The sequence below is a fragment of the Amia ocellicauda genome, chromosome 17 (genome assembly GCF_036373705.1).
Source record: "Amia ocellicauda isolate fAmiCal2 chromosome 17, fAmiCal2.hap1, whole genome shotgun sequence".
NCBI classification, from domain to species: domain Eukaryota; kingdom Metazoa; phylum Chordata; class Actinopteri; order Amiiformes; family Amiidae; genus Amia; species Amia ocellicauda.
Genome location: NC_089866.1, coordinates 6045459 through 6070160, shown reverse-complemented (window position 1 = coordinate 6070160; position 24702 = coordinate 6045459). Strand labels below are relative to the sequence as shown.

The 24702-nt window shown below is 40.4% G+C and overlaps 2 protein-coding genes across 2 annotated transcripts in view; both read right to left on the bottom strand.

The window, feature by feature from the left end:
* rab26 (RAB26, member RAS oncogene family) overlaps positions 1 to 12991 on the bottom strand; it is a 91587-nt gene extending 78596 nt beyond the window's left edge. The window contains exons 1-2 of the mRNA XM_066689339.1: positions 12454 to 12991; positions 10061 to 10171 (exon numbers count right to left, since the gene is read on the bottom strand). Of these exons, the coding sequence (XP_066545436.1) occupies positions 10061 to 10171; positions 12454 to 12621 (279 nt within the window). The 5' untranslated portion in view covers positions 12622 to 12991. The remainder of the gene's footprint in view (positions 1 to 10060; positions 10172 to 12453) is intronic.
* An 834-nt stretch (positions 12992 to 13825) lies between these two features.
* lmf1 (lipase maturation factor 1) overlaps positions 13826 to 24702 on the bottom strand; it is a 61621-nt gene continuing 50744 nt past the window's right edge. Inside the window, exons 6-11 of the mRNA XM_066689320.1 lie at positions 23292 to 23459; positions 22088 to 22271; positions 20751 to 20904; positions 20322 to 20505; positions 19420 to 19532; positions 13826 to 16472 (exon numbers count right to left, since the gene is read on the bottom strand). Coding sequence (XP_066545417.1) covers positions 16298 to 16472; positions 19420 to 19532; positions 20322 to 20505; positions 20751 to 20904; positions 22088 to 22271; positions 23292 to 23459 — 978 coding nt within the window. The 3' untranslated portion in view covers positions 13826 to 16297. The remainder of the gene's footprint in view (positions 16473 to 19419; positions 19533 to 20321; positions 20506 to 20750; positions 20905 to 22087; positions 22272 to 23291; positions 23460 to 24702) is intronic.

Below are 24702 nucleotides of genomic sequence, written 5' to 3'. Positions count from 1 at the left end.
TGACGCCTTCCATAATGGGTTTCAAATGAAAAGAGAATGACACACTATGTGAAGGTTGATCATTCATATGGTACGGATGCTGTCCATGGCATCATGATCCTCCCCTCCCCCGGTAGCTCAGGTTTAAAATTTGTTTTCGGTCAATTAATGAACTGATTGAAGATGGTTTTCTAAAGGGAATCAACACAATCAGTCAAGGGTTGCAATCGGTACTAACCCTAAGGACTGTTGTGCATACAGCAGAGTCAGCAGTCATACACTCTCTATATAACGTTTTGTGGCTGCTATTGCTTTCCTAGATGCAAAAAGTTAAATTTGGCTTTCGGCACAAGACACTATCCTATGCCAGTTTTCTTCAATGCTGGCAAACGTTGGAGCAGCCTGTTGCATGTGACGGAAAAAGACTCGGAGCCAAGACATAATCTGGATCCTATGCTTCTCGGTGCCTTTAAGCATCAGTGTGTGCAATGCATAACAGAAGATGGCTCATACTGGCACTAATTAAAGTGCCTGTGTGTGACCAGCTCAAATCCTGCCTTACATCCGTGCAAAATACAGGGCTGCTTCTATTTGGCATGAACAAAAAAGCAATGCACAAAGGTCTAGGAAAACAGTAGCAACTGTCTAATTAAACCCCATTTAATCACCTTTTTGTACAATGTTTGTGCTTTATTATAAAGATGAAAAAGAATATGCTAGTTGAGCAGATTAACATTAACAGAACCACGGCTCTCCCCTACAAAAGCAATGCTGGTCCCAGTTTGGTTGTTAGTATCACTTCATACACAACCCATTTTCTTTAATGGTAATTGTGTGCAATTACACTCACTGGTTACTCGAGCACATTTATCCTCTGCACACTCTCTCTTTAAACATCCTTATTTCAGGAGTTTAATATCTGTAATTCATTAACATTCAGCTGAAATATGAGAGGAGCAGGGGGCAATTAAAATGAGGCATAGAATAATGGATCACTTATTACATCTGGCAGGCAGACGATACAGTACTATGACCTTGCCTGACCCTACATTACTGCCAATTGGAATTAATTTGCGGTGTCATTTATACAGCTGGAAGGGCCAGGGAGATCAGCAAGAAAGATCAAGATTACAACTGTAGAGTCCACTTTGAGCACTTGAATCACAATCTTGCTGACTCGGTTATCTTAAAGGAAGAGAAAATAAAATAGATGTCTCCCTCTGTTCTAGCACATCGTTGAAATGTCTGCAGTACTTTCCTTTCGCTAAAAGCAACGTCCCACCTTCGAGAGATGCAAAAAGAAAGAGATGAGAGAAAGGGAAAGTACGGACGCATGGAAAGAGGGAACTACAGACAACGTAGTCTCCCTTCAGTGGCTGCGTGGCTGAATGTCAAAATCGGGAGTGAGAGAGAAATCTCCATCTTTCTCCCCAAGGAGGGCCCATGAACAAAGTCAAGTGATTAATAGAATAACACACAGCGGGCACCGACAGCAGTATCGGCACTCAGTGGCACGCCCGTGAGCAGGAGACAATTACTGTTGTCTTTCTGAACTACACTTCCAAATAGGTCTTAAAGCGCTGAAGGCGAGCGGTCTTAACAAGCACGGAAATGCTTTAAATTTGACAAGAGCAGCCTTGAAAAAGGGAAGAGGCTGAAAGACTTCGCTTGGATTAAGACTTCAAGTGGGAGTAGTTCAGAGATGTATTTTTTTTCCAACTGATTCACTTTCTACTTTTGTTTTTTATGGGTTCTCGGGGAGGGGGGGAATCAGCAGCTCATATTGGCAGGAGTATAAAAAATATATAGTTATTGATAGAAACACATATGATGTATTACCCACACTGAATACGTTATGACAAGACAACAGATGTTCCAAAGCCCACCATTTTGGGAGTCTGCTTGATCTCGCAGAAAATATGGTTTTGAAACAATCTGTATTCTTCTCAAACTGTAAGCAGCATTCAGATTAGCATAACAATTTACACTATAACAACATATTCCAATCTGTAGTCCAAGTGTACTGAGGCTTCAGGTTTACTAGAAATGAAATGAAATTAAAAACATTTGTTCACTGTGACACAACCTACAGGACCGTGGCATGAAATAACTGGAAAATAACATCACTGCCTTCCATCCTTTTCAGGTGATATGTACAAATGGATTTAATTTTTTTATAACGTTTTACATGTCTGTGTGGCAGTGTGTATGTATGAGAACACACTGTGATAATAACTAACAGGCCATAGATTGTAATACCTGTGTTTCTTCTCAATAAGTTGCAAATGTTGAAAATATACTTCAAGGAAAACTATCAAAGCCATATTCACAAAGGCGAGTCATTTCCCTCAGAAATATGTTATCTAAACTGCATTTCATGTTTTTTTCTTTGGATAAGAGAACCTAATATTATTACAGTCAAAGAAGAATTGACATTGTAATTCCCACTGCATTTGCATCGAACCCAGGGAACAATACCGCAGTCTGCATCACCTAACCAGAGCACTTCAAAGAACATTTTTAAAAAGCCATAGTAGTAAACAACTCCTTTCTAACCCTCATAATCCAAACCTGGTCCTTCAGGGAGACTATTTCAGATTTTCCAAGTCTCCTTAAATGATCAATGGCTAAGAACCTGCAATTTTTTATTCCCCCAAATAAAATAATCAATAAAGTGACTGAGGGCTCAAATAGCCATTGTATATATTTCTAAATAGGATACCATTATCTGATGCAGGGAAGTGAAAAACAAGCCATATATAGTCTGTTGCTTCAGTTTCATTGTGCACAATTTATTGCAAAGAATCATTAAAAAGAAACATCCCAACGTTACTAAACTGAATGCAATCTGTAACCTTCATTACATTGCATATTCCTCAGTTCACGCCTCAAGATACACAGCTTTGGTCTTTGACGTGTTGAATATATGCCATTGTTCAAAGAATGCTCCTAAGTGATATACATCTTAAAAATGTCAAGCCATATCTGCTTCGGACTGAGAAGGATCACTTCGTAGTGGTCTACTGGACCGAGTACAATAACAATCCTCAAAACCGCTGTTTGGTAACTTGGGGGCAATACATCCCCTGGAAAAAAAAGGCAATCTACCAAATCAAGTGAAACGCATACAAAAAAAACTTCAGGAAATAACTCTGATCCATAGAATCTGCTTTACTGAATATTATAGCTGTGAGGGTATTATGTGCAAAAGAGACCAACGACAACCCCTTAAAACACGTATAACTGGAGAAAACGTATAGCTACAGCTTGGTTTATGACAATCGGCAATCATTTTCCCTCACAAGGATGAGATCTCATGTCTGTTTTTCCCGTGGCAGAATGGCTAAAGTGCAGAATGCATCTCAGGGGCAACATTAGAAATTAACTACATCTCATCAATAATTTGCTACACTTTCAATCACTTCCGTCTCTGTTCTATGTTATAAGAACAGCCTCCTTAACTGGGCAACGCTAACTGTAGGGTGTCACCATTTCATTTACCTCGCATAATGGCTAAGCCCTAGAGAAACACCGTGCCCCCAATGTGCCTAATTAGATGCAAGATGCCAATTATCACCACTGTCAGAGTGGCACTGAGCGCTTTCATCTCCGAACAGCAGAATTCAGAAAGCTCTCCATCCGGGGATTAAAGTACCCTGTTATTACTGTCAAAGTCAAGCACTCTTCCACTTCCCCGATGGCGAACAGATGCCTGAATTCTTAAACTAAAACATTGGATGCAGTGGGAACAAGCACATTTCGTTTTTTCATAGCTCAGGAAAATATGTCACCTGCATTATCCTGAAACGATTTTAGCTAAACAGAGTGTTTTTTATTTTCTACGACCATTTTAGATAAATGGGCAAACTCTGGACAAAGTTAAATATCAAATGCATACCTTCCATTCTGTCAATTTGGGAAACAGATGCAAGGCACAACAATTATGTAAATGCTGAGGACTACACTTTTAGCATTTGAAGTTAGAACATTACTATCCCCACATTTCTGTAACACACCTAGCAGACTGGCAGGATATTCCTGAAAGCTTTCTTGTTACACATTTTCTTTACTTATTTGGAGAGTCATGTTTACAGCCTTAATACCAGTCCACTGGCACAGTTATAATTATTATATTTGTTTGTCATTTTATTTTTAAGAGTAGGGGGCACTGGTAGTCCTTAAAATTATTACAGTGCAGTACAACTTAACTATTCTCTTCCACTGGTTTAATTTCACATGACTCTAATTGTTCCCCAGGTCAACTGAAGGCGCCGTTCCCTGCGTCCGCTCCAATGCAGATGCCCGTGGATTTATGGGGCCCTTTGGAGCCTAAATTAATGAAAATATAAACAGCATTTATTCAAACCAAGAAAAATGACTGTGGTAGCAAAGTGGAGGTCAATAGTTCCTTACCTAACCGATCAATGAGAAACTGTGAGGTTGTGCATAATTGAAGAGAGTGAATGTGATACGATAGCAGACCCATTAAAAGCATGCTCTTTAAATGGAGATTATACCCCAGTACAGACGTACAAGTGTTACTCTTCTTGGCTACAGGGATTTGTCCACAAATAACTAAAACTGGGGAGAGCAAGTTAAGCCTGGGTCAGCATGTCAGGGTACAGTCAAGAGCAGGCTGGAAAAGTAGCAGGGCCCCAAAATTATAGGAAATGTAGCACACCCAAATTACTTGATAAACGTTGCTGGGAACACTGAAGGACAGTACTGATAAGGTTAGACACTGGACTGGATGAGTATCATGGCTTGAATGGTCTTCTCTGCCCCACTTTTATGGTTGAGTCCAGGCTCTCCCATTGTTTCTCTTCAGCCCAAGTCAAGCTTACTGACGGCATAACCATCAGTTCCCCCGACATCAATACCTAATAGCTAACACAAATGTTTGAAAATAATTTCTTTACCTTAGAGGAATCATGTATACCTATGTTGTGAACTCTTAGGACATAGTATAATAACTGCATAACTCCTTCTGCATAATTCAAAAGGGGTCTCTAACCTGCTGAGTCTGTATATATTTGCCTTAATCAGTTCAAAACTGAATAAATAAATGAAGCCATATCAGTTGATTGTAAAAAATGCTTTCAAAGATTACCCCCTTCACTGAATGGAAAGTGTTTTATTTTATTCCACTTTTAATAATTTGTTTATGTCTTGGGCACTTCTGGGCCACACCTTCTCTTGATAAAAGCTGAGCTGTTCGTTATCAAGCAAGTCCAACTGTTTTCGCTCCTTGCGGCTCTGACTGTTCGAGAATGACTTTCAGAAGGAGATAGAGCCCCTTCATGCACTGCCATAAAAGTCTGCTTCTCGATAAAATAGAGCTATAATCAAATCACCTGGTTATTCCCATGTTTCATTCTTCAACCCTAACTAGATTTTACCAAAACATATCTCCAGATTTATGTTCCATTGTTACTTAACAGCACTCTGTTGCTGATTGGCAGAGACCCAGGTCTTTTGAATACATTTATTTCTGCATGTGGTTAATAAATGCATTCACTTAAAAACACAAGAAATATGGCTGTGTTACATCTCTCAACAGTACACTGCAGTTGTTGCAGATAGTATGTTAATTAGAAGACATCTCTTCAGAAAAGAAACAAAAAGAAAAGATTGTCTTCTAAGAACTTCTGAACTGAGTCACTTTCCAGCTTTGAAATACTGTGGTCAATAACACAGCAAGACATTACTTGCGAGATAAGCGGGCATTCAAACATTGTATTTATCTGGTCTGATACGGTATCTTAAATTTACCCCGATAAGACGTACAAAAGAAACTCGTTTCATTCTTCACAGGGATTGTCAAGAAACAATGAACTCAGAACGTATGGTTGTTTCTTGTAATAACAAAGTTAAAAGTGTCTCCTTACAAAACTATTTAATAGGTTAAACAATTGCAATGAAATTAATACATAAATCCGACAAATATAGTGATTCAAGTTGTGATAAGAAACATGCAGTTACACTCAAATTTTAATCAACACAGATTTACATCTTTAATAGCCGATATAATTAATGAATTGCGTTTACCCAGTGTTGATTGGAAACCTTGTCATGACAGACTAAAATTGATTTGAACAGGAGAGGTTCAACCTCTGGGGAGATATATAATGCATGTAACATCAATTCATGGATATTGGTTTTCTAGGTGCATTTTAACTTCTAATATTTTAGTTTTTATCCTTAAGGCATAATATTTCCAGCTCAGAGCCTTCAAGCTCAGCAACAGCGATAAATCTATTTTTTTTTTTTTTACTTCAAAATGTTATTTTTACGCTGCGGATCTGACCAAAGTATTTTAACAAATTGATCCTGGTTTTACGTATTCAATGCACTATAGAAATTTTAGCGGTGTCCCTTGCAGTTGTACGGCTTTGGGTAGATTGGTATGGGCTTTGATAGAGCCAATCCATATTATTTTTACCTCTGTAGAACAACTGCTCTGTAGAAATGAACACAAAAGAGTTGGGAACGAACAGCTACTCTCCATGGCAGAAAATCAATCAGAGCTTTATTCAGTATCTGCAGTGATTCATAGAAGTGGATGAGGCTGTGAAGAAATAAAACGGGAACATATTAAACGTTTAATATGAGAACAGGTCAGAAGCCTGAGATATACGAGCCGCTGAGCTTTTGCTGGAAGAACTACACCAAGGACACCTCATAAACGCAGGTTTTGGAGTCTTTCCTTAATCTCAGTAATATACGGTTACTTGGAGACGCCAATTACTACCATGAGCAGATATTGCAAATGTGCTCTGAGCAAACTAAAGTATCCATCTTTAATATGGCTGAAATTGATTGTCTCATCTAATCATCAGAGTTTGCACCATTGTAACAAAACTAAATATCACGCTTAATATTTATGTTTCAATTATTTAATTCAGCACTTAATTGAGTGTCTGATGTTAATGCACTTGCAAAATCTCATTAAGCAATCCCTTTAAAACCACAAATTCCACGTTTCCAGGCCCCTTTACCTTTACCTGTGTCTGTTAGGATTTTCCAGTTGTCGTGCTAATTGATATCCAGTGCACTTCATCTTCTCTGCCCTTTTGAATTCTTCAGAAAACCCCTCTGCTTCTGTCAGCTCTCTTCACAACAATCTTCAGCCTTAAACCGCACGGCCATCGCATTCACTGCTAACCGATTTCCAGAGAATGGTCTTGACATTTCTCTGCTGGATGGCTTGCTTGTCCAGCACTTCTTCCTCCTGTCAACAAGTCGATAGCTGGTGAGTCGTTAATGTTCATTTTGCCCTCTTCCGTGTGACAGTCCCTGCCTTTTTCCCCAGTTATGTTGCTCACCAAACCATGAAATAAGCAGGTTTAATAAAACTTAGTGAAGGAGGAAGTCTGGCAAAGATCAAAAGAAGAATGCTCTGATGTGGACAGGGGGAAAGAAATTAATCTATTTAGCCCAGAAAAATAAAATCCTTGTAGGAACTGACAAAGCCATCCCACTTGATTACTTCCAACTCATCACAGAGGATGAAGGTTAGGGTGCCTCTGGTATTACAATTACTCATATAAAACAATACTCCCATGAGCTCATGGCAATCAAATGTGTAGCTTCTTCTTTTCTCCCAGAGACAAATAAGGACTGCACAATTGGAAAGCTTATGTAACCACATATTATTAAAGTACAGTGAAAATGCTGTACCAATTAAGTCTTCACACAATTAAAATGTATATTTTTATATACCTTTCTGGGATAATTATTCTTGCTTCATTTTTCTTTAATACAAATATCACAGTGATTCCATTATGGCCTGCCGGTCCCATATTTATTAATACACAATTACAAAACAAGGAGGGAAAAATACATCTTGAAGTGGAATTGCAAGGACACTTTAAAATCTAATTTGCGGTAAATTGCCTGAGCATAATAGTCTCAGTATTATTCTTCCTATAAACATAGTCACAGCAGGGAATGTCTATAGTATGGACCCACTCCTGACTTCACCCACTAATGGAGTTACACTCAACCTAAAAGGCATCTCTCTGGAAACATAAGTATTTGACTGACACACAATGCTCCATAAAATAAACGAATCAGTAAATAAAATAAAAATCCCAAACCACTCCTCTACTGCATTTACAATACCTTCACTAGCCATCAGCCATTTCTTATTCAATGTTGCATGTATTTATTATTGCAATTAAATTATGCGCTTTCAAACTGCTATCAGGCCACCAGAAAGATATTTATAAATACATTGTGCGCCATTGTCAACCAATAGCAGATTAACTGACTGTACAGAATGTGGAAAACGTGGCAAAGCCCTACAGTCTGTTAATAAAAATAATATGAATACTTCAATTCTCAGTCATAGTAAATAAAAGACATGTCTGGATATATCAAGACAAATCAAGAGCTACATGATGGGTCTGTGATTGAGTGTGTATGCATTTAGGCCCAACTGCATCACTTTTATGACATGTTTCGCTTTCAAACTACACTGTCGCAATCAGTGGTGAAGGGGGATCATTTAGACTAATGGGCCTTTTAAGGAGTGCTTCCAAGGAACTATTTATCTGGTCCTGAGGAGATACAATCCTACTAATCCGATTTAAATCAGGAAAATTATTCACAACCTTCCTGAAAGGATTTTTAAGCTAACAACTTAAGTCAAGGGTAGAGTCAGCTAACTGAAACATACTCATACATGAAGACACCTGTTGAGTCTGAGTGAGCTGAAAAGGTGTGTGAAGTCAACAATTTTAAGTGACATCACCCAATGGTTTAGCAGAGAAAGCTAAAACATGCCAGTAAAGTCAACCTAATAATCTCATATCCATTGCAAATAATGCCACCCTACCGATAAATACTCATCTTGCTCTTTATTCAAGAAGGAGTCACTTAGGAGAAAGATACACAGAGCTAATCCATGAAAGAGTGGACTAAAAACTAAGCCATGTCAAGCTGATTTGTGATCCAGTCCTGGAATATTGATTGAGTAAATACAGGACCCTTAGTAAACCCAAGGTCTTTGCAGGCAGCAGCTGTTTCACTATGTTACAACAATAAAACACAACAATTAACATAACATTTTGTGGGGCATATATTTATATCCCCTTTAGTCACAGAGGAAAATAGAATATCTCGTCATTTCAAAGGTTCTTGTTTTAACATTAATAACAACATTGCCAACAGTATTGATAGATTTAAAAGCATGTACCAAGTCACAGACTAGTGCAGAAACATTCCTGTAGGACTGCAAAAAAAAAAAAAAAAAAAATCCTTAATAAAAGTATGAAATAATGTGCACAGTGTTTCCCCAGCATTTCTGATATGCTGGAAGGTATCCTGTTCTCTGGAGAATTAAAGTATTCACCAAGAAAATTAAATTTGAAGTCCTTATCTGAGTTTATATACATGTGCAATGAAGCCGTTGCTCTGGGTGTTCAGGGACAGCAGCCGTGTCCGATGATGGACTGCAGCACAATGCTTTTAGTGAGATCCGGCCTGCTTAGAAAATCTGTTTAAGTAGCATTCTTCACAGTAGGGTCAATACAGACACACACACATTTTACATGATTCTCTTCTAACCTGCAATGCTTCTGAAGGTGGTTAGTGATTAAAAGTGATTAAAAGCCTTTTAACTGAGGGTAAAAAGTACATCTCAGTAAAATCTCAGGAATCACATTCACATGCTTGAAGATGTGCATTGAACAATACTGAACTTTTTCTACAGTAGATTGGATTGCACTCCCTCAGACATTGCTGCATCTGGGTAGCTCAGAAACTGGGTTTTTCCAGACCTCATTTTGGATTATCAAAATAATTTGTTCTACATAATGTTCTACCAAATATGACAATCTAGCCTTTTAAACCCATCCAGTTATGTTATAAAGTATAAAGCTTATTTGATTCTCCCTGAATAATTGAAGAACTTGTACTGGACTATGAAAAAATATATTGTGATTTATTAATCAAAAACTGCTTTTCTGTGCTCGCCTCCCCATTTCAGACGAACACACTTTAGCGAGTTTTGGTGTGGGTTAATCTGATATCTGTACATCTGACAGCAGTGCAGTTCTGTGATTTCGGAGTTGCTTACCCTGAAGTCAATCCCGACTGTCGAAATGAAGCTCCCAGCCAGAAAAGCACCATCCTTAAAACGCACCAGCAAGCATGTCTTTCCAACTCCAGAGTCGCCAACCAGCATCACCTGAACACATAAGAAATAAAGAGATCTGAACAACACCACCCCACCGAAGAGACGTAAGGAAGGCGTCTCCTCCTAGCAGGATTCTCCAAGAGCGATCCAGCTTCCCGAGTCCTGCTCTGCCATCCTATAATTACTATTGATTGACAAAATGTATGCAGCGGCTCGCAGAAAACCTTGTTCACTTGGACACAATCTCTGCAAGTAATTAAAATACAGTCAAGTGGGAATTAATTAGAGCACCCTTGGCTCCTGAAGTTTTGATTTGTTGTGCATATGCATATAAATCAATTTGATGTTCTGCTTGGCATGATCCCTCAGCAAATCACTGCCGGATGTGTCGGCGTGTCAGAGGAGCGAGACAAAGGCTCTTGTGGATGTCACGCTTGTCTTGTGGAAGACACGCACAAACAATGAATTTCTGACCCCTGTAACACTCGGAGGGTCAGTGTAGCATGAGATTAACACGTGTGTGAAAGGTTGATGACATGACTCGGTCTGAATAGGGCACTGGCTAATTTTCTCCTCACTCAGACTGCAAAACATCCTGGCTTCCCTGCAACAGTAAGTGCATATGTCACCCCCATTTTCACCTGTTTGGACTTCTTAGATGCACAAGTGTATATTTTAAGAAGACATGGATAAAATAAATCAGAAGCATAATAATAATAATGATGGGTAATGTCCTTTCCTAGGGCAGCCAAGTCAGAAACCGCACCGTTTTACCCATACAAAACAGGTACATTTTCATAAAAGCCATGTTACTAAGGTGCCAATATAAGAAATGCACTGCAAGTCAAAATGAAGGATTCATGCAAACAAATAGTTTTAAGGACACCTTGTTTAAAGCAGCCGAGAGGTTGTCAAAAAGATATGTGGTGCCCCCAGTAAAACACGGGCAAGTTAACATGGTACAGTGTTCTTTGCCTTACCTTAGTTTGGACAACAGGTACAATTGGCATTGGTGTCATTAGGTTGATGTTGTTTGAGACTAATTAATAGATGAAAAGTAAGCTCAGGGTTCAGACGTTCAAATGAGGGTCTGCATTAGTTCATGCTGAAGTTTTACTGGTTTGCATTGAGACATTTTAGTCAATTGGGATTGGGTGGCATAATGGTTAAATGTCTAATTGTATAATGCTAACTACAGCTCAGCATTCAGCCTATACTTTATCATCACCATGTGTAAAGACCAAATTTAGTCATAATCATGTAAAACAACACTAATGTAACCACAATGGTTTGTGCCATTCACTGCATCATTATCAATACCCCAGGTGCATCCTTGAATTCCTGAACAACTGAAACAGACAGGTCTAGGCAGTGTTAATGTAATTATGGTGCATTAATTCACAACATACAGCTACTGTACCACGTGTTGGTTGTGTGATTATAATTAGTAATTTTTATCAGGCACACAATGTACTGCCAGCACTGGTTACACATGTTACTGTTGTGGCTAAAAACTAGCAAAATACTTCACAATATTGAACCTGCACAACAGCTGCATAAATAGATCTGGAAATAGTGTATGATTGATTGACAGTCGATACAGGCTAGCATGCATTCAAATCATGTTGAATATAACTAAGTAAAAGTAGTCGTTGTATCAGGATTCAACATTTATGTAGTACAATCTGACAGCCAAGAGCATTTCCAGATATGAAGTGAGTCACTTTTTGGTATAAATACCTACCTGACAGGCGTATCTTGCACAGTGTCGATTAATAAACTTTGTCCTAAACAGAGACGCTACTTATGGTACCCATCCACCCACAAACACAGTATTGCATCTATATTAGGTGTAAACTGACTTCAGCCCCACAGTGCAGTTTTCCACTGAGGCATGGCGATTTGCACTGATAACAGCGGTTTATTGACTAATAATAAGTCCGCCGCAGTGACGGACAGGTGCGCTTCATCTCCGCCCGGCACCTCAATCCCACCGCCAGCAACGCAGCCAAAGAGCCGATGGATCGGACACGACTTCTGTTCTTTCGAAATAAGTTCAGTTGTTATCATACTAAGACACTGAAACAGACATTGAGGAATGAGGATGCACACACGTGTTTCCACGGCGCTGGACACGCCTTTGTGCGCATCCCAGAATAATACTTCTAATTGTAATATAGACGCAGTCATCTGACGCGCAGGACACACCCGGACTGTCAACTTCAGTGAAGTGAGGCACTTGTTAGGGGCTGCGGTTCGCACCCGTGTGTGTGTATATATAGATAGATGTATATATGTGTATAAATGTATATAATGTGATGCTCGTCTCTCACCTTGAAAGCCACGTCGTAGAACTCGCTGCTGTTGCTGAGCGACGGCCGGCTCGGGCGCACCACGCCGTTCGCGAGCCCCTCCGCCCCGCGCGCGCCCTGGCCCCCCGCCGCGCTCTTGTCCGGGGGCCCGCAGGTGCCGCTCCGCCGCGCCGTCTTCTTCCGGGACATGCTCCGCGCAGGCACGCACACCAGGTTGATGCTCAGCTTGCCTGCTTGAGTCCCCCCAGAGCGGTGGGTGCGAATAACAAGAAATGCAATAAAGTAGCGGATCGGTGATCTGTCCTCCCCCCCAACGACACGTCTGGATGTCCGAGGTCGACGCAGGAGTTTTCACCTGTATGTGAGCATGATGGCTGTAAATAACGCATGCATCCCCCTCTGGCTCTCTGCACTTTTTCGGCGCTGCTGTGCGCTGGCAGTGAGGGGGCCGGCGCGTCCTGCTCTCCACTGCGCTCACAGGAGCCACGGGCTTCCAATCGGCTCGCAGGCTTCGCCAGGAGTGGCCAATAATACAGTCATAAGGGGCTGGCAGCAGGCAATCCCGTTACTGCAAAACAAAAGCTGCACCTTGCAGCATAAACCTGCTCGCTGCCAAGTGAAAAAGACTACTAGCAACCCTGGACATTAAAGGCGCAGAAAAATAATAATAGTTTTATCTGTAAACTTCATAGAGATCCTAGATGTTTTTTTTTCCTTTGCAAAATTGCATAAGAGTTGCAATTAAAATTAGTCTAGTTGCAATTGTTGAGAACCAAGAACATAGTGTTCACTACCAGGATAATATGACTGAACTCCAGAAAGATGTATTCATAAATAGGAAAATGCAGGTTTCATATTCAGGTGAAAAATTAAATATGGTTGGGTATTCAGCCTTCAGCTGTAACATTATTATTATTATTATTAATATAATAATAATAATAATAATAATAATAATAACTGGAATTTAAAGTCCCTGAAGCAACTCTGTCTGCATGTGACTGTACTTTTGCACAATCTATTATTGAATATATAGTATTTTGTAAGGCAGTTTGTAGGTCGTTGTAAGTTGGAGTAGTATGCACAAATAATAGTAAGTGACAGTAAGTAGGCTGTAGGCTGACAGTAAGTAGGCTAGTATGTGTTAGTATAAAAACAGGTACTTCAGTGTCCATGACAGTATTTAAGTATGCATCTCAGAAGCAGGAATAATACAGCAGTATGTCTATAACTGTACTACAGTATATCATCACACCACACTTCTACACTGCACTACACTACAGCATATCGCACTAAATTGTGTAACACAGTACTACAAAAACAAACGGATAAAGAGCATTCCTCCTACAGCTGAACTCAGTGGTCATAGACCCAAAGACTGATTCAGCCGTTTTTACATCATAACCCCTTTAATATGTAAATACAAGCCTACTAAAGAAAGACAGACAGTTTGTGGTACAGGACAGCCAACAAATATCATACTGGACAACAAACTGTCATATAGGAAAACACAAATGACAAATCGTATACAACAGTACAAACAAAAAGTGTGACAGAGGACTAAAAAAGTCTCACAGTGCAGAGCCAGCAGGCAGCCATTAGCTGTTGCAGGTTTCAGAGAAATGCTTGCTATTCAAATACCAAACTCAAATGGTCGTTGCTTTTGATGATGATAATACAGATCCTGGAAGAGAACCAGACTGCAGGGTCTGTGCCCGGTGATGCCCATTGTCGTTGGCGCGCTGGAGGAGTGCAGCTTGTGTAGGAGGAGCAGGAACAGCGGTTGTTCTGCTCTCGTGTGTTCAGAGCAGCTTCTGAGCGTTCTTGACATGCTCTTCACTGCTGGCACAGTCCTTCAACCGCAAAGCAAAATGTTCCCGAGTCTGCAGCCGGTTACCCACAGACAGTGGTCTGGCCTAGCAGCCCAAGCCTGGGATGCTGGTGTGACTGAATCCACATCACGTATCCTCATGCTCTCGTTGTCCACCTGCCTCCCAAGGGTCAAACTACCCAGAGAAGGTATGGCATCTTTCAGGGCCGGTTGGTCTCGGGTGTGAAGCTTCTTGCTGTGGCCAAGACCAGTGCTGGGGCGTGATCTTGCTCCATGGCTTTGTGGTGTGTTAGACAGTGTCACTCTTTCAATACAGGACTGAAATGACACCATTGCCATGACTGAAATAATCTGAGGAAGCCACTAAAGTCTTCTGCGGGAATCCTGCATTGAGCACAGTGGTAATCAATTCATGGGAGACCGGTGAATATAGCGCAAAGTAGCACAAAGACAAATGGATTCCAGGTCAGTGTTAGGTTAGCTCAATGTGCTGTGAGATGATTTTGCAGACAGCAGGAACATATGCAAATAGGGTCATCAGACTGAATATCTGCTGGGTACGTGTGCTGGGAGAGGATGGTTTTACATCTGAGGTGATCTCAAGAGGAAAAGAGGAGCCGAAAGGAAGCAGCAGCTGGATACACCTGGGCAGGAGGAAAATTCAAGACAATCCAGTTCTTTCTCTGATAGGAGCTAAATGAGGAAACACATCAGGAAAGAAGCAACACAAATCCCCCAATGCACATGAGCGAGGTCTCGCATATTCCTACTGAGGGCAGTAAAAACCTCTTCAATTTGCAAAATGTTATGTTTTCTCTTCCCCAGTAAAAACATTCATAAAGTATTCATTAAGTATATTGCCTTTTCATCTTGTACCATTAGGCTGTTCTTTTCCATTACTCTGCTTGCTGCCATGTTCTTGTGTAGGACAACATTCATAACAGTTATTTTATTTCAAAACTTTTTTTCAAATTTTTTCACATGTAACAAATTAGTTTGTACAAGTCGTGGTCCCTTTCCTTGCCTTTCTCTGCACAGCATGCATATTTCCAACACTAATTATAATTATCAAGTAGATGGTACATGAAGGGAAACCTATGACAAGGGTTGAGGGGTTAATATTGACTGAATGTATTTGAATACCAATGCTTGGAATTGATAAAAAGCAAACATTTAAATGGAGAGATGCTAAAACAAATGTGACACCTTTAAGAATATAGTATCCAGTTTTGAACATCAACACAGGACAGTTCTGGGCATTATCATTCCAGTCTTGTTTTTCCTTCACAACACAGATTTAGAGACCTGAATCTCTTTATCTGGGTACAAAGATGACTTTGGCAGCTCCTCCCTACAGTAAATGGCAAAGTCAACTGAAATCACAACTTCAAATCTGAAAAGCGGCGGCTCGACCGGAGATGCAACACATGAGATGCAAGTTCATTCAAGCCGACAATGGGAAACACTTCTACCCACAGAGGGAAGGTAATGAAGGTGAATGAAACAAATGCCGATGCCATGAAGCAGAAGTAAATGCGGAGATCTTTCCAAAACGCTCTCAATTGAGCCAAACGAGCACAACTGGCCAGATGGCTGCTTCTCAATCAAAACTTCTCTCGCGCTCTGTTCAAATGTGAATTAAATTAGGTGAAACGGAGTCTTATACTAGAGATCACAGTGAAACGTTAATTAGATCAAACTAGATTGAGTTTTTTTCAAGCACAGAAATGTTTTCTCGTTTGTTTTCATATAAAAGAACTAAGGAGAACTGGAAAAAAAAACTTGTTATATATATATATATATATATAATATACATACATACATACATACACAGTGTGAGCACAAGTCTTCTGTTAAGCTTATAAAGAACACAGGAATTAATATATATACATGCAGTGGGAAACAAAACACTAAATAGGAAGGCTTATATGAGGCTGTCAGATATGGACCAAGACTTCTGGTTGTTCATTGTAATTTTCTTCAATGATACTCATGCAGAGACTTGTTTTGTAAAAGGCGTCTTCATTTTATTGAATTTCAGTGAATGTCTGGGTGGGGCCAATTACGTGACTCAAAGTACTTTCTGAGCCCCCCTAAATTGAGAGGTGGGAAATAGGGTCCGATCCTCTTCCGAATCCACCATTTCCCCTGGGCTGCGTGGCTCCCGCCGGGGTCGCTGAATTTATACCGGAAGTGTTCTCCTCTAATCCACCTGGAAAGGAAGAAAATAATCAGTATCCCTTAGACAGGGAAGAAAATAACTCTCTTTTCTAAAAGCCTACATTTTAAATGTGATTTTAATCTTTTAGAGCAGTTATTACAAAGAAGTTTAACATGCCTGACCAGCTGTATTAAAACTATTATTAATAATACACAATAATACAAGACCAAAATAGTTTATTCTGTACATTCATTTCTGTACCATTGAAATCATATATTTATATGCTGTGCTTTGTGTAATATATTGTAATAGCCACAAGGGGGCAGGAAAGACCAAGGTATAACTAAATAAAAAGAAAGGGTTGAGTGGTTTGAAATAATGATTGACAGTCCCAGAAAATTGTTAGACAGAAAAGAGATGCAGCAAGTTTTGCATATCAGACATCAAAAGTAAACTAGAGAAGTGATAATGATTTAAAACATACATATACGTTTTAATCTACAGAACAGCACATCCAAATATACACACACCATATAACTTTTATTATTAACACTGAAGGAAAATGTAAATGATGAAAAATAGATACATTCTCCGGACACAAACTGTACAAATGCTATTTTAATCTATTAACATCGACAAAATGTGAATTGCATCATCTTGGCTCTTAAATACAGAAAAAATACGTTTCTTTCAAACAGTCTAGATGAAAGGACTGTATATATTAGTCACTGCTCACTAGCTCATAAATCATACTCATGTGGTTTGTGAAAACTAGCTATTCTTTTTTAAATGTCTGTGAATCATGTTATTCTGCTATTGCACACAATTTAAGTGTCTCATATCTACAACCAAGTCACAGGTCAGCAATCCCTTCAAGGAATAAGCCAAGATTTATTTCAGGAATCAGAGAGATCTTCCACTCTTCTGGGGAATAAATTCAGCGCCAGATTCAGGCAAGTTTGCAACAGCTGTTTATGCTTCCTGATATCCCAGAAACACACACACAATCTACTAGACAAATAAGGTTGAACAACTAGTCTATATTTAGACTGGAGATCAAATCTTTATTCATAACCTAAAGATAAAGAGAAGTAGGAGGAATTATTCCAGGCATGAATTTCACAGGGGAAAAGATTACAATGTTTCCACAAGACACTGCGCTCTTGACTGGAACACATTTCTTTAACATGTTCAATGAATGTAATCTACCACATCTCGTAGAGAACTGGAGGGAGGAAACAGACATGCCATTCCCATCCAAACAATATCAAACAACAAATCTGCAGAAACAAACAAACAAACCTCCTCTTAGTGTGTCTACGCAAATTTAAACTCAGACACACTGAAACCTCTCTGAAGACTCTTAGCTCTCTGCTTGTGAAGTACCGGCCAATTTACCTCCCGAACTGTATAACCTTCTCCGGCACAATTAATATACCTCAATAAATATAACCTTGAGACCGGGGACAAGAAAGGGCAGGCTGCCAGATGCCCAGTAGCAGCTGACCCCAACACCTTTCCCATTTCACTGTATGTCAGCATATTATAACATCCACATCTGAATGTATTAAAAGTTAGTAGCTATATTCGTGTAGCTGCATTCAACTCTTAAATCTCCCAGACAGCTGTAATTAGTTCCAGAGGAGGGCAGCTGTCTCACAGGCAACAGCTGGAAATTTTAGAGGGAAAAACAGAAATTCCTTTTTTGTCCGAATTAATGGCCTGTCGGAGAAGTGGAGATGTAACCTCAAATATAAAACCATCTGAGGAGTCCAGGAGGAAGATGGTGTATTTCAGTCATTGAAGGTCAATCAAGATAATAAGTTACAGTAAAATGACCTCTTGTGGTTAAAGAATCCCAGTGTGAGTTTTTTTAAAAAGGTACTAGTTTGTTGCCCTTTTATAAAGTTTTCTAATCATTTCACCACACTCTGACGGAGACGCCAAATCAAATAACTGCATTAACGGGGAAAAAGACCTCAGAAACTCTCCCCTCAGCTGTCATCGACTGAAGCCATGAAGACTGAGTTCATTCTACGCGTCATAAAAATCCATGCCCTTCAGAGGAAGAGGAAGTCGAGCTGGCATTTTTTTACAGCTTCTCCCGGGCATATTTTCCTCTTTTTATGACAGTATAGACAGAACTGGATATCAAATTCCAGATATCGCCCGAGTGAAGCTTTCGCCACCTTTATCAAAACCTCCCTCTTGCAAGCTTGGCTGTCACACCCAAGTATCCTCATTGGCTTTTCCTCCCCGCGTTTCTAGACACGGACAAAATCCCGTCCAACGATTACAGCCGTACGATCTCTATATTGTGGGATCTCGGAAGAACGGTGAGGGAGTGTAAATGGGTCGCCAACAACTGGTTCAGTCATGAAAATAAGATCTGGGTGGGAATGAAAAACAGAGCACCAGGTAGCTCTACAGGACCGGGGATTTCTCTCTTAGTAGACTTTAAATGAACAGCATAAAAATCAGCACAGACAGACTGGCTGAAATTGAAGAAAATGAACCCACTCCAAGGTTTTAAATTAGTTTATTTTTTTTGCTATATTTGTTTAAGCCATATATATACACACACACAAATCTAGAAAATGGCATCATATCAAGCTTATGTTTGTATTTGGGGGCCGTTAATATCATCAACTGAAAACCAGATGTGGGAATTAAAAACAGGAGAGCTAAATGAGTTGGAGATTGTTCAGAAGACGACGTATGATTTTAAATGGGATACTGTCTTTGTGTCTCGAAAGAGAAGTCTTTGGCCAGGGTGCGCTGTCTGCATAAACAGATGGAGGCAAAACCTGGACCGCGAACACACAAACTACATTAAAACGGGATGGTCCCAAAGAAACGCAGAGCGCTCGGGATAACGAGAAGAGACAGAAGAAAATAAACAAACGAAAACAATGGATTTCTGCCCATTGTGTATTTATGTCTTTATTGATTAACACAGAGGCAAGCGCAACGCAGCCGCTCATTTCATCAGACTCACCTCGGGGGCTCCCTGCCCTCGAATGGGTTGTGTGCAATCAGCGATAAAGCTACTGTGTCGTTGGCGAGGAATCTCCCTGCCAGCTGGATCACCCACTCGCTCTGCTCATAGGTCTGCACGGGAGGAAGGATGAAAACGGTTTATCCGTCTAGTTTTTGCAGTTGTCATCCTGTATGATCTCAATCAATCAGGAACACATGGAAACCTATAAAACTGTCTCTCGGTGCATTAGTCCTCAGTGCGATTTTCAGACCTGGCCCCTTTACACGTCAGGGCCGAGTCTAAGACTTGCTTTCTAAATCTTCCCATTCCAGACTGGATATATTTTTAGCTTTAATTTCAGTGTAAAACAACAGGGGGCAAACAGCAGAAGTTAGAAGTGTGTAACTGCTTTATAATTATGCCTTGGAGAGTCGTACTCTGGTTTAATTTGAAGTGTTTATAATAATATGTACTGTACTCATTGGGCTTTTAAAGGAAATTACTTTTGTAAAGGTATTTATGTTGGTATTAGGCGCTAAATCACTGTAAGAGTGAGACAATGGAAAACCAGTCATTATGCTGCAACAAGACGTGTTTAAATCACCTCAGGTCCATGTGAATAAAGTGTAAACTGGGTTTGATTCCCTCTAGGAGTTTATTTGCTGTAATTGTAACCTAATTGGCCATGTAATAATGATTTTCAACGTGAAACAGGAAATAGGATGTGCATTTAATGGTCACAGGCTTGTGGAATATATTTTACCTTTGCTTTGCCTTTTGGACACATAACACATTAACAGTTTCAGTTTCTAAATACTATTTTCATGTATACATATATTCATACAAATTCAAAAGGCAACGTTTCTCCTTAGTTAATGCAATTGTTCCTTTTTCTGTGTGCTTAAAAAAAATAAACTTGCCTGAAAAGCTGCAAACCACATCAGCCAGTCCAGTCGATAGTGGTAAGGCGATATAAGACAAGGCCGTCTATTCAGGCTGCCCGGTTTGCAGTTGAAGTCGTATTCTTCCCATACAGCTGTGGGGTCGCTGTGGTCGGGGCTCGATGTGCCTTGGAAAACGACTTCTGTTCTTTCTTTTGTAATACTGGAAAAATAAAAAAATTTAAAAGACCCCCCCAAAAAAAGCATACATTTAACAGTTTGCAGTAGATCCAAGAAGAGATTTAAGAACGAACACTGGAGGATATAACTCATTTAAAAACCTATATATACGCAACTCTTCTCTCTCCATTTGACACTCATTTCGGTCCAGTGTGTTGCCCACCTTTCACCACATGATAAGCTAGTACTCTACACAGGCAAAGCCATGAGAAAAGTGAGATTAGACACCTTCCAAAAGCTCCATATGTATTTACTATCCTCAGCGGGTTGAAGGACGTGTTCATGATTTGCTTGGAGCTCAGCAGGTTGAGAACCACCGGCACACTGAGGTAAGCGATCAGGAGCCCCATGGAGACATTCACCACTCGACGGATTAGCATGCCTGGGAAAAAATATGAAAAATAATAAATCAGCTAGCACCAGATTGTTCATTTTGTTTTGCAGAAAAGCAGTTCTCGGTCATGGAGACCCCAGACAGTGGGGGCCGTGTAGTGTCGCAGATTTAACTAAATAGATGTTTTTGAACAGTCCTTAACTTCCTTTTTAACATTTAGGATCCCAGAAATGGAAACCTGGGATTACAGAAATACATAAAATCTGAATCAGAAAGTCGTGATTGTTGGTTCAAGCAGAATATGGCACTGTCACGGTCAAACATCTCAGATACTGCTCAGATAGTTCTGGTTCCTTACGTCACTGTCTAACAACCAAGATCAATTTGTTTTGCACAAGAAGCTTGGAGGAAAAAATAACGATTTTATCTTCGCATCAAGTTTTTGTCTTAATTAAGCGTCTATGTTTCAGTTCTGTAAAAAATTTAATAAAAGTGAAGAATTTCCATGGCCAGTTAATATAAAGATCCCCCAACATAAAACTAAAAGTGTTAGTTGGTCTTCAGAGGCCAATTATTGAAAGAAAAATAAAACCTGGCTCCCGGTTTACTACATTTTTTCAATGCTAAGCACCCATTTAATTTTTAGAGGCTTTGGCCTAGCATGCATTAATAACAAGTGATTAATCGGCAGCAGCCTAAAGCCCCGCTCTGTGACAATGAAAGTTGCTCTGCTGACCGGCTGCCAAAACCAGGACAGGCCGGGTTCCTCCAGATGTGCGTCTGCAGGTTTAATTACGGGGGAAGACGATGATTTCTCGGGCTCTAATTACCCTTCCTGATCCTGTCTCTATAAGGTGCAAATAAGCAGACGGGGCCGACAGTGTCTGAGAACAGGACTCTGGGACACATGGAAGTTGAAAAGGCCATTGAGCAGCATTTCCTTATAAAATGCTTCAAACTTGTATGATTTCATTATGAATTTATCTGGTGGAGGCTTTCACTCAAAGCAGCTCACGTGGATACTCATTTATACAGTTGGGTGTTTACTGGGGACACCTGGCTAAGACCCTTGTTAGTACCCACAATCCCACAGTTACAAGTCCAGACCTCTGACCACTACTGCACAGAAGACCTGCTACAGGACAACTACAGGAAAAACCATCCAGGGCTTGTCAAGAGTGGACTGCTGTGTCCACCCAAGCCTACACTAGATTTACAGAAGGCGTAATACCTAATGTTGGATCTGGTTTCTGTCCTGAAGCTTCCTGGGACTGTATTTTGGTCACCAGCTGCTTTGCTTTGCCTTCTGCCGAGCTGAACAGGAAACCCAGGCTCTTATCGTCGAAGCAGGCGATGCTGGGAACAATGGTGAGCCAGTTTAGGAAGCTCAGATTCCCACTCACAATAAGGGTCACCTGGAAGAAAGGCATTGTCATAGGTAAGCCTGACACTTTCTGACATTGTCTCGCAACTTGTAACTTAAGTCAGGTGATTTTTTTCCATTTCTATTAAAGACTAAACTCCCTAGGTTAAGTATTTTTTCCACTTAAAGAAAAAAAAAAAAAAAAAATACACAATGTTATTGCTCAATGTAGTTTTTAGTCGTGTTTTCTGTACAGGAATGTGCAATTTTCCAGTAGATGGCAGTGTGACTTCAGAGTACTGGATTGTGTTACCATTAGTAGACAACATGAACGTTGCCAGACCGATATCGGTTACAAGCCCTAGTCTGGAACAAAGCCATGGTATCAATTTCCTGGCAGCCTTTATAAATTGTACTTATCAGATAGTGTAGCTAAATCTTGTTTAATTGGGAAGAATGTGCTTCACTAAATATATTTTACTTTATTAGCAAAACCTCAATTTTTTTGCCCTGTAATCAGGTGTCAAACCAATGATTTGCAGAAAAATATTGGAACAAACGTGATAAGTGCTCGTGTTCAAACTCAAGGAAGAAAATACGCACCATGCGATATAATTGTACATCATTCCCTCACTAATGCACAGAGAGAATAATGGATGTTTCGGGATTGCTCAAGATGCTCGACTGCTTTGGCCGAGACTGATGGGAGTATGAAGTATGAAATGAAGACATATCGAATTGAGTGGAATGAAGTAGCTTGTTTGACAGCTAAGAGGGGCTTCAAAAGGCAGATTTTTCTACTCAGAACAGACCTTTGAGGCTGATCGTGGTAACAGTCATGCAACGATTACAAATATCGTGCCCTCCACAGCTCCCTCTCAGCTCACTTCAAATGCTCCTTCTCAGCAAGGGTTTCCTGCGACATTAGGACTGAACAGGCTTTTCTGGCCACAGTAAATCTAGCCTACCTTCTCCCAGACACAGGTTGAAGAGTATTTGGTATAAAACACCAGGTATGGAAGACTGAATCAATAGCGTATCTCCTACAGGTGTCTCCAATCAGAGCACAGACCTGGAAAAGAATCTGCAGGACTCCATGGGTCATACACATGTGACGTCCCAGGACAAGGAAGAAGGGGACAACAAGCTCGATGAAGTGGTTCATCAAGGTCTCGAAGCGGTGGAACCACCAGGGGGACCGGTGCATGTAGTAGGCCATAGGGTTGGGCACTGGCTGGGTCTGTCGGAGGCAACAGGAGAAAGAAACCACACAGGATGAATATCAGATCTTTTTTTAGGGAAAGGAATGTGATTACGTGTTATTGTGCACACTGTCTTACACAAAACAGAAATGTTACCAAATACGATATGCACAGCCCCAGCTGTTTTAAAACAAGACTATAATACAGTGGGGGGAAAAAAGTATTTGATCCCCTGCTGATTTTGTACGTTTGCCCACTGACAAAGAAATGATCAGTCTATAATTTTAATGGTAGGTGTATTTTAACAGTGCAAGACAGAATAAAAAAAAAAAAATCCAGAAAAACGCATTTCAAAAAAGTTATAAATTGATTTGCATGTTAATGAGGGAAATAAGTATTTGATCCCCTATCAATCAGCAAGATTTCTGGCTCCCAGGTGTCTTTTATACAGGTTCCTAATCTCAGCTCGTTACAAGTATAAAAGACACCTGTCCACAGAAGCAATCAATCAATCAGATTCCAAACTCTCCACCATGGCCAAGACCAAAGAGCTGTCCAAGGATGTCAGGGACAAGATTGTAGACCTACACAAGCTGGAATGGGCTACAAGACCATCGCCAAGCAGCTTGGTGAGAAGGTGACAACAGTTGGTGCGATTATTCGCAAATGGAAAAAACACAAAATAACTGTCAGTCTCCCTCGGTCTGGGGCTCCATGCAAGATCTCACCTCGTGGAGTTTCAATGATCATGAGAACGGTGAGGAATCAGCCCAGAACTACACGGGGGGATCTTGTTAATGATCTCAAGGCAGCTGGGACCATAGTCACCAAGGAAACAATTGGTAACACACTACGCCTTGAAGGACTGAAATCCTGCAGCGCCCGCAAGGTCCCCCTGCTCAAGAAAGCACATGTACAGGCCCGTCTGAAGTTTGCCAATGAACATCTGAATGATTCAGAGGAGAACTGGGTGAAAGTGTTGTGGTCAGATGAGACCAAAATCGAGCTCTTTGCCATCAAATCAACTCGCCGTGTTTGGAGGAGGAGGAATGACCCCAAGAACACCATCCCCACCGTCAAACATGGAGGTGGAAACATTATGCTTTGGAGGTATTTTTCTGCTAAGGGGACAGGACAACTGCACCGCATCAAAGGGACGATGGACGGGGGCCATGTACCGTCAAATCTTGGGTGAGAACCTCCTTCCCTCAGCCAGGGCATTGAAAATGGGTCGTGGATGGGTATTCCAGCATGACAATGACCCAAAACACACAGCCAAGG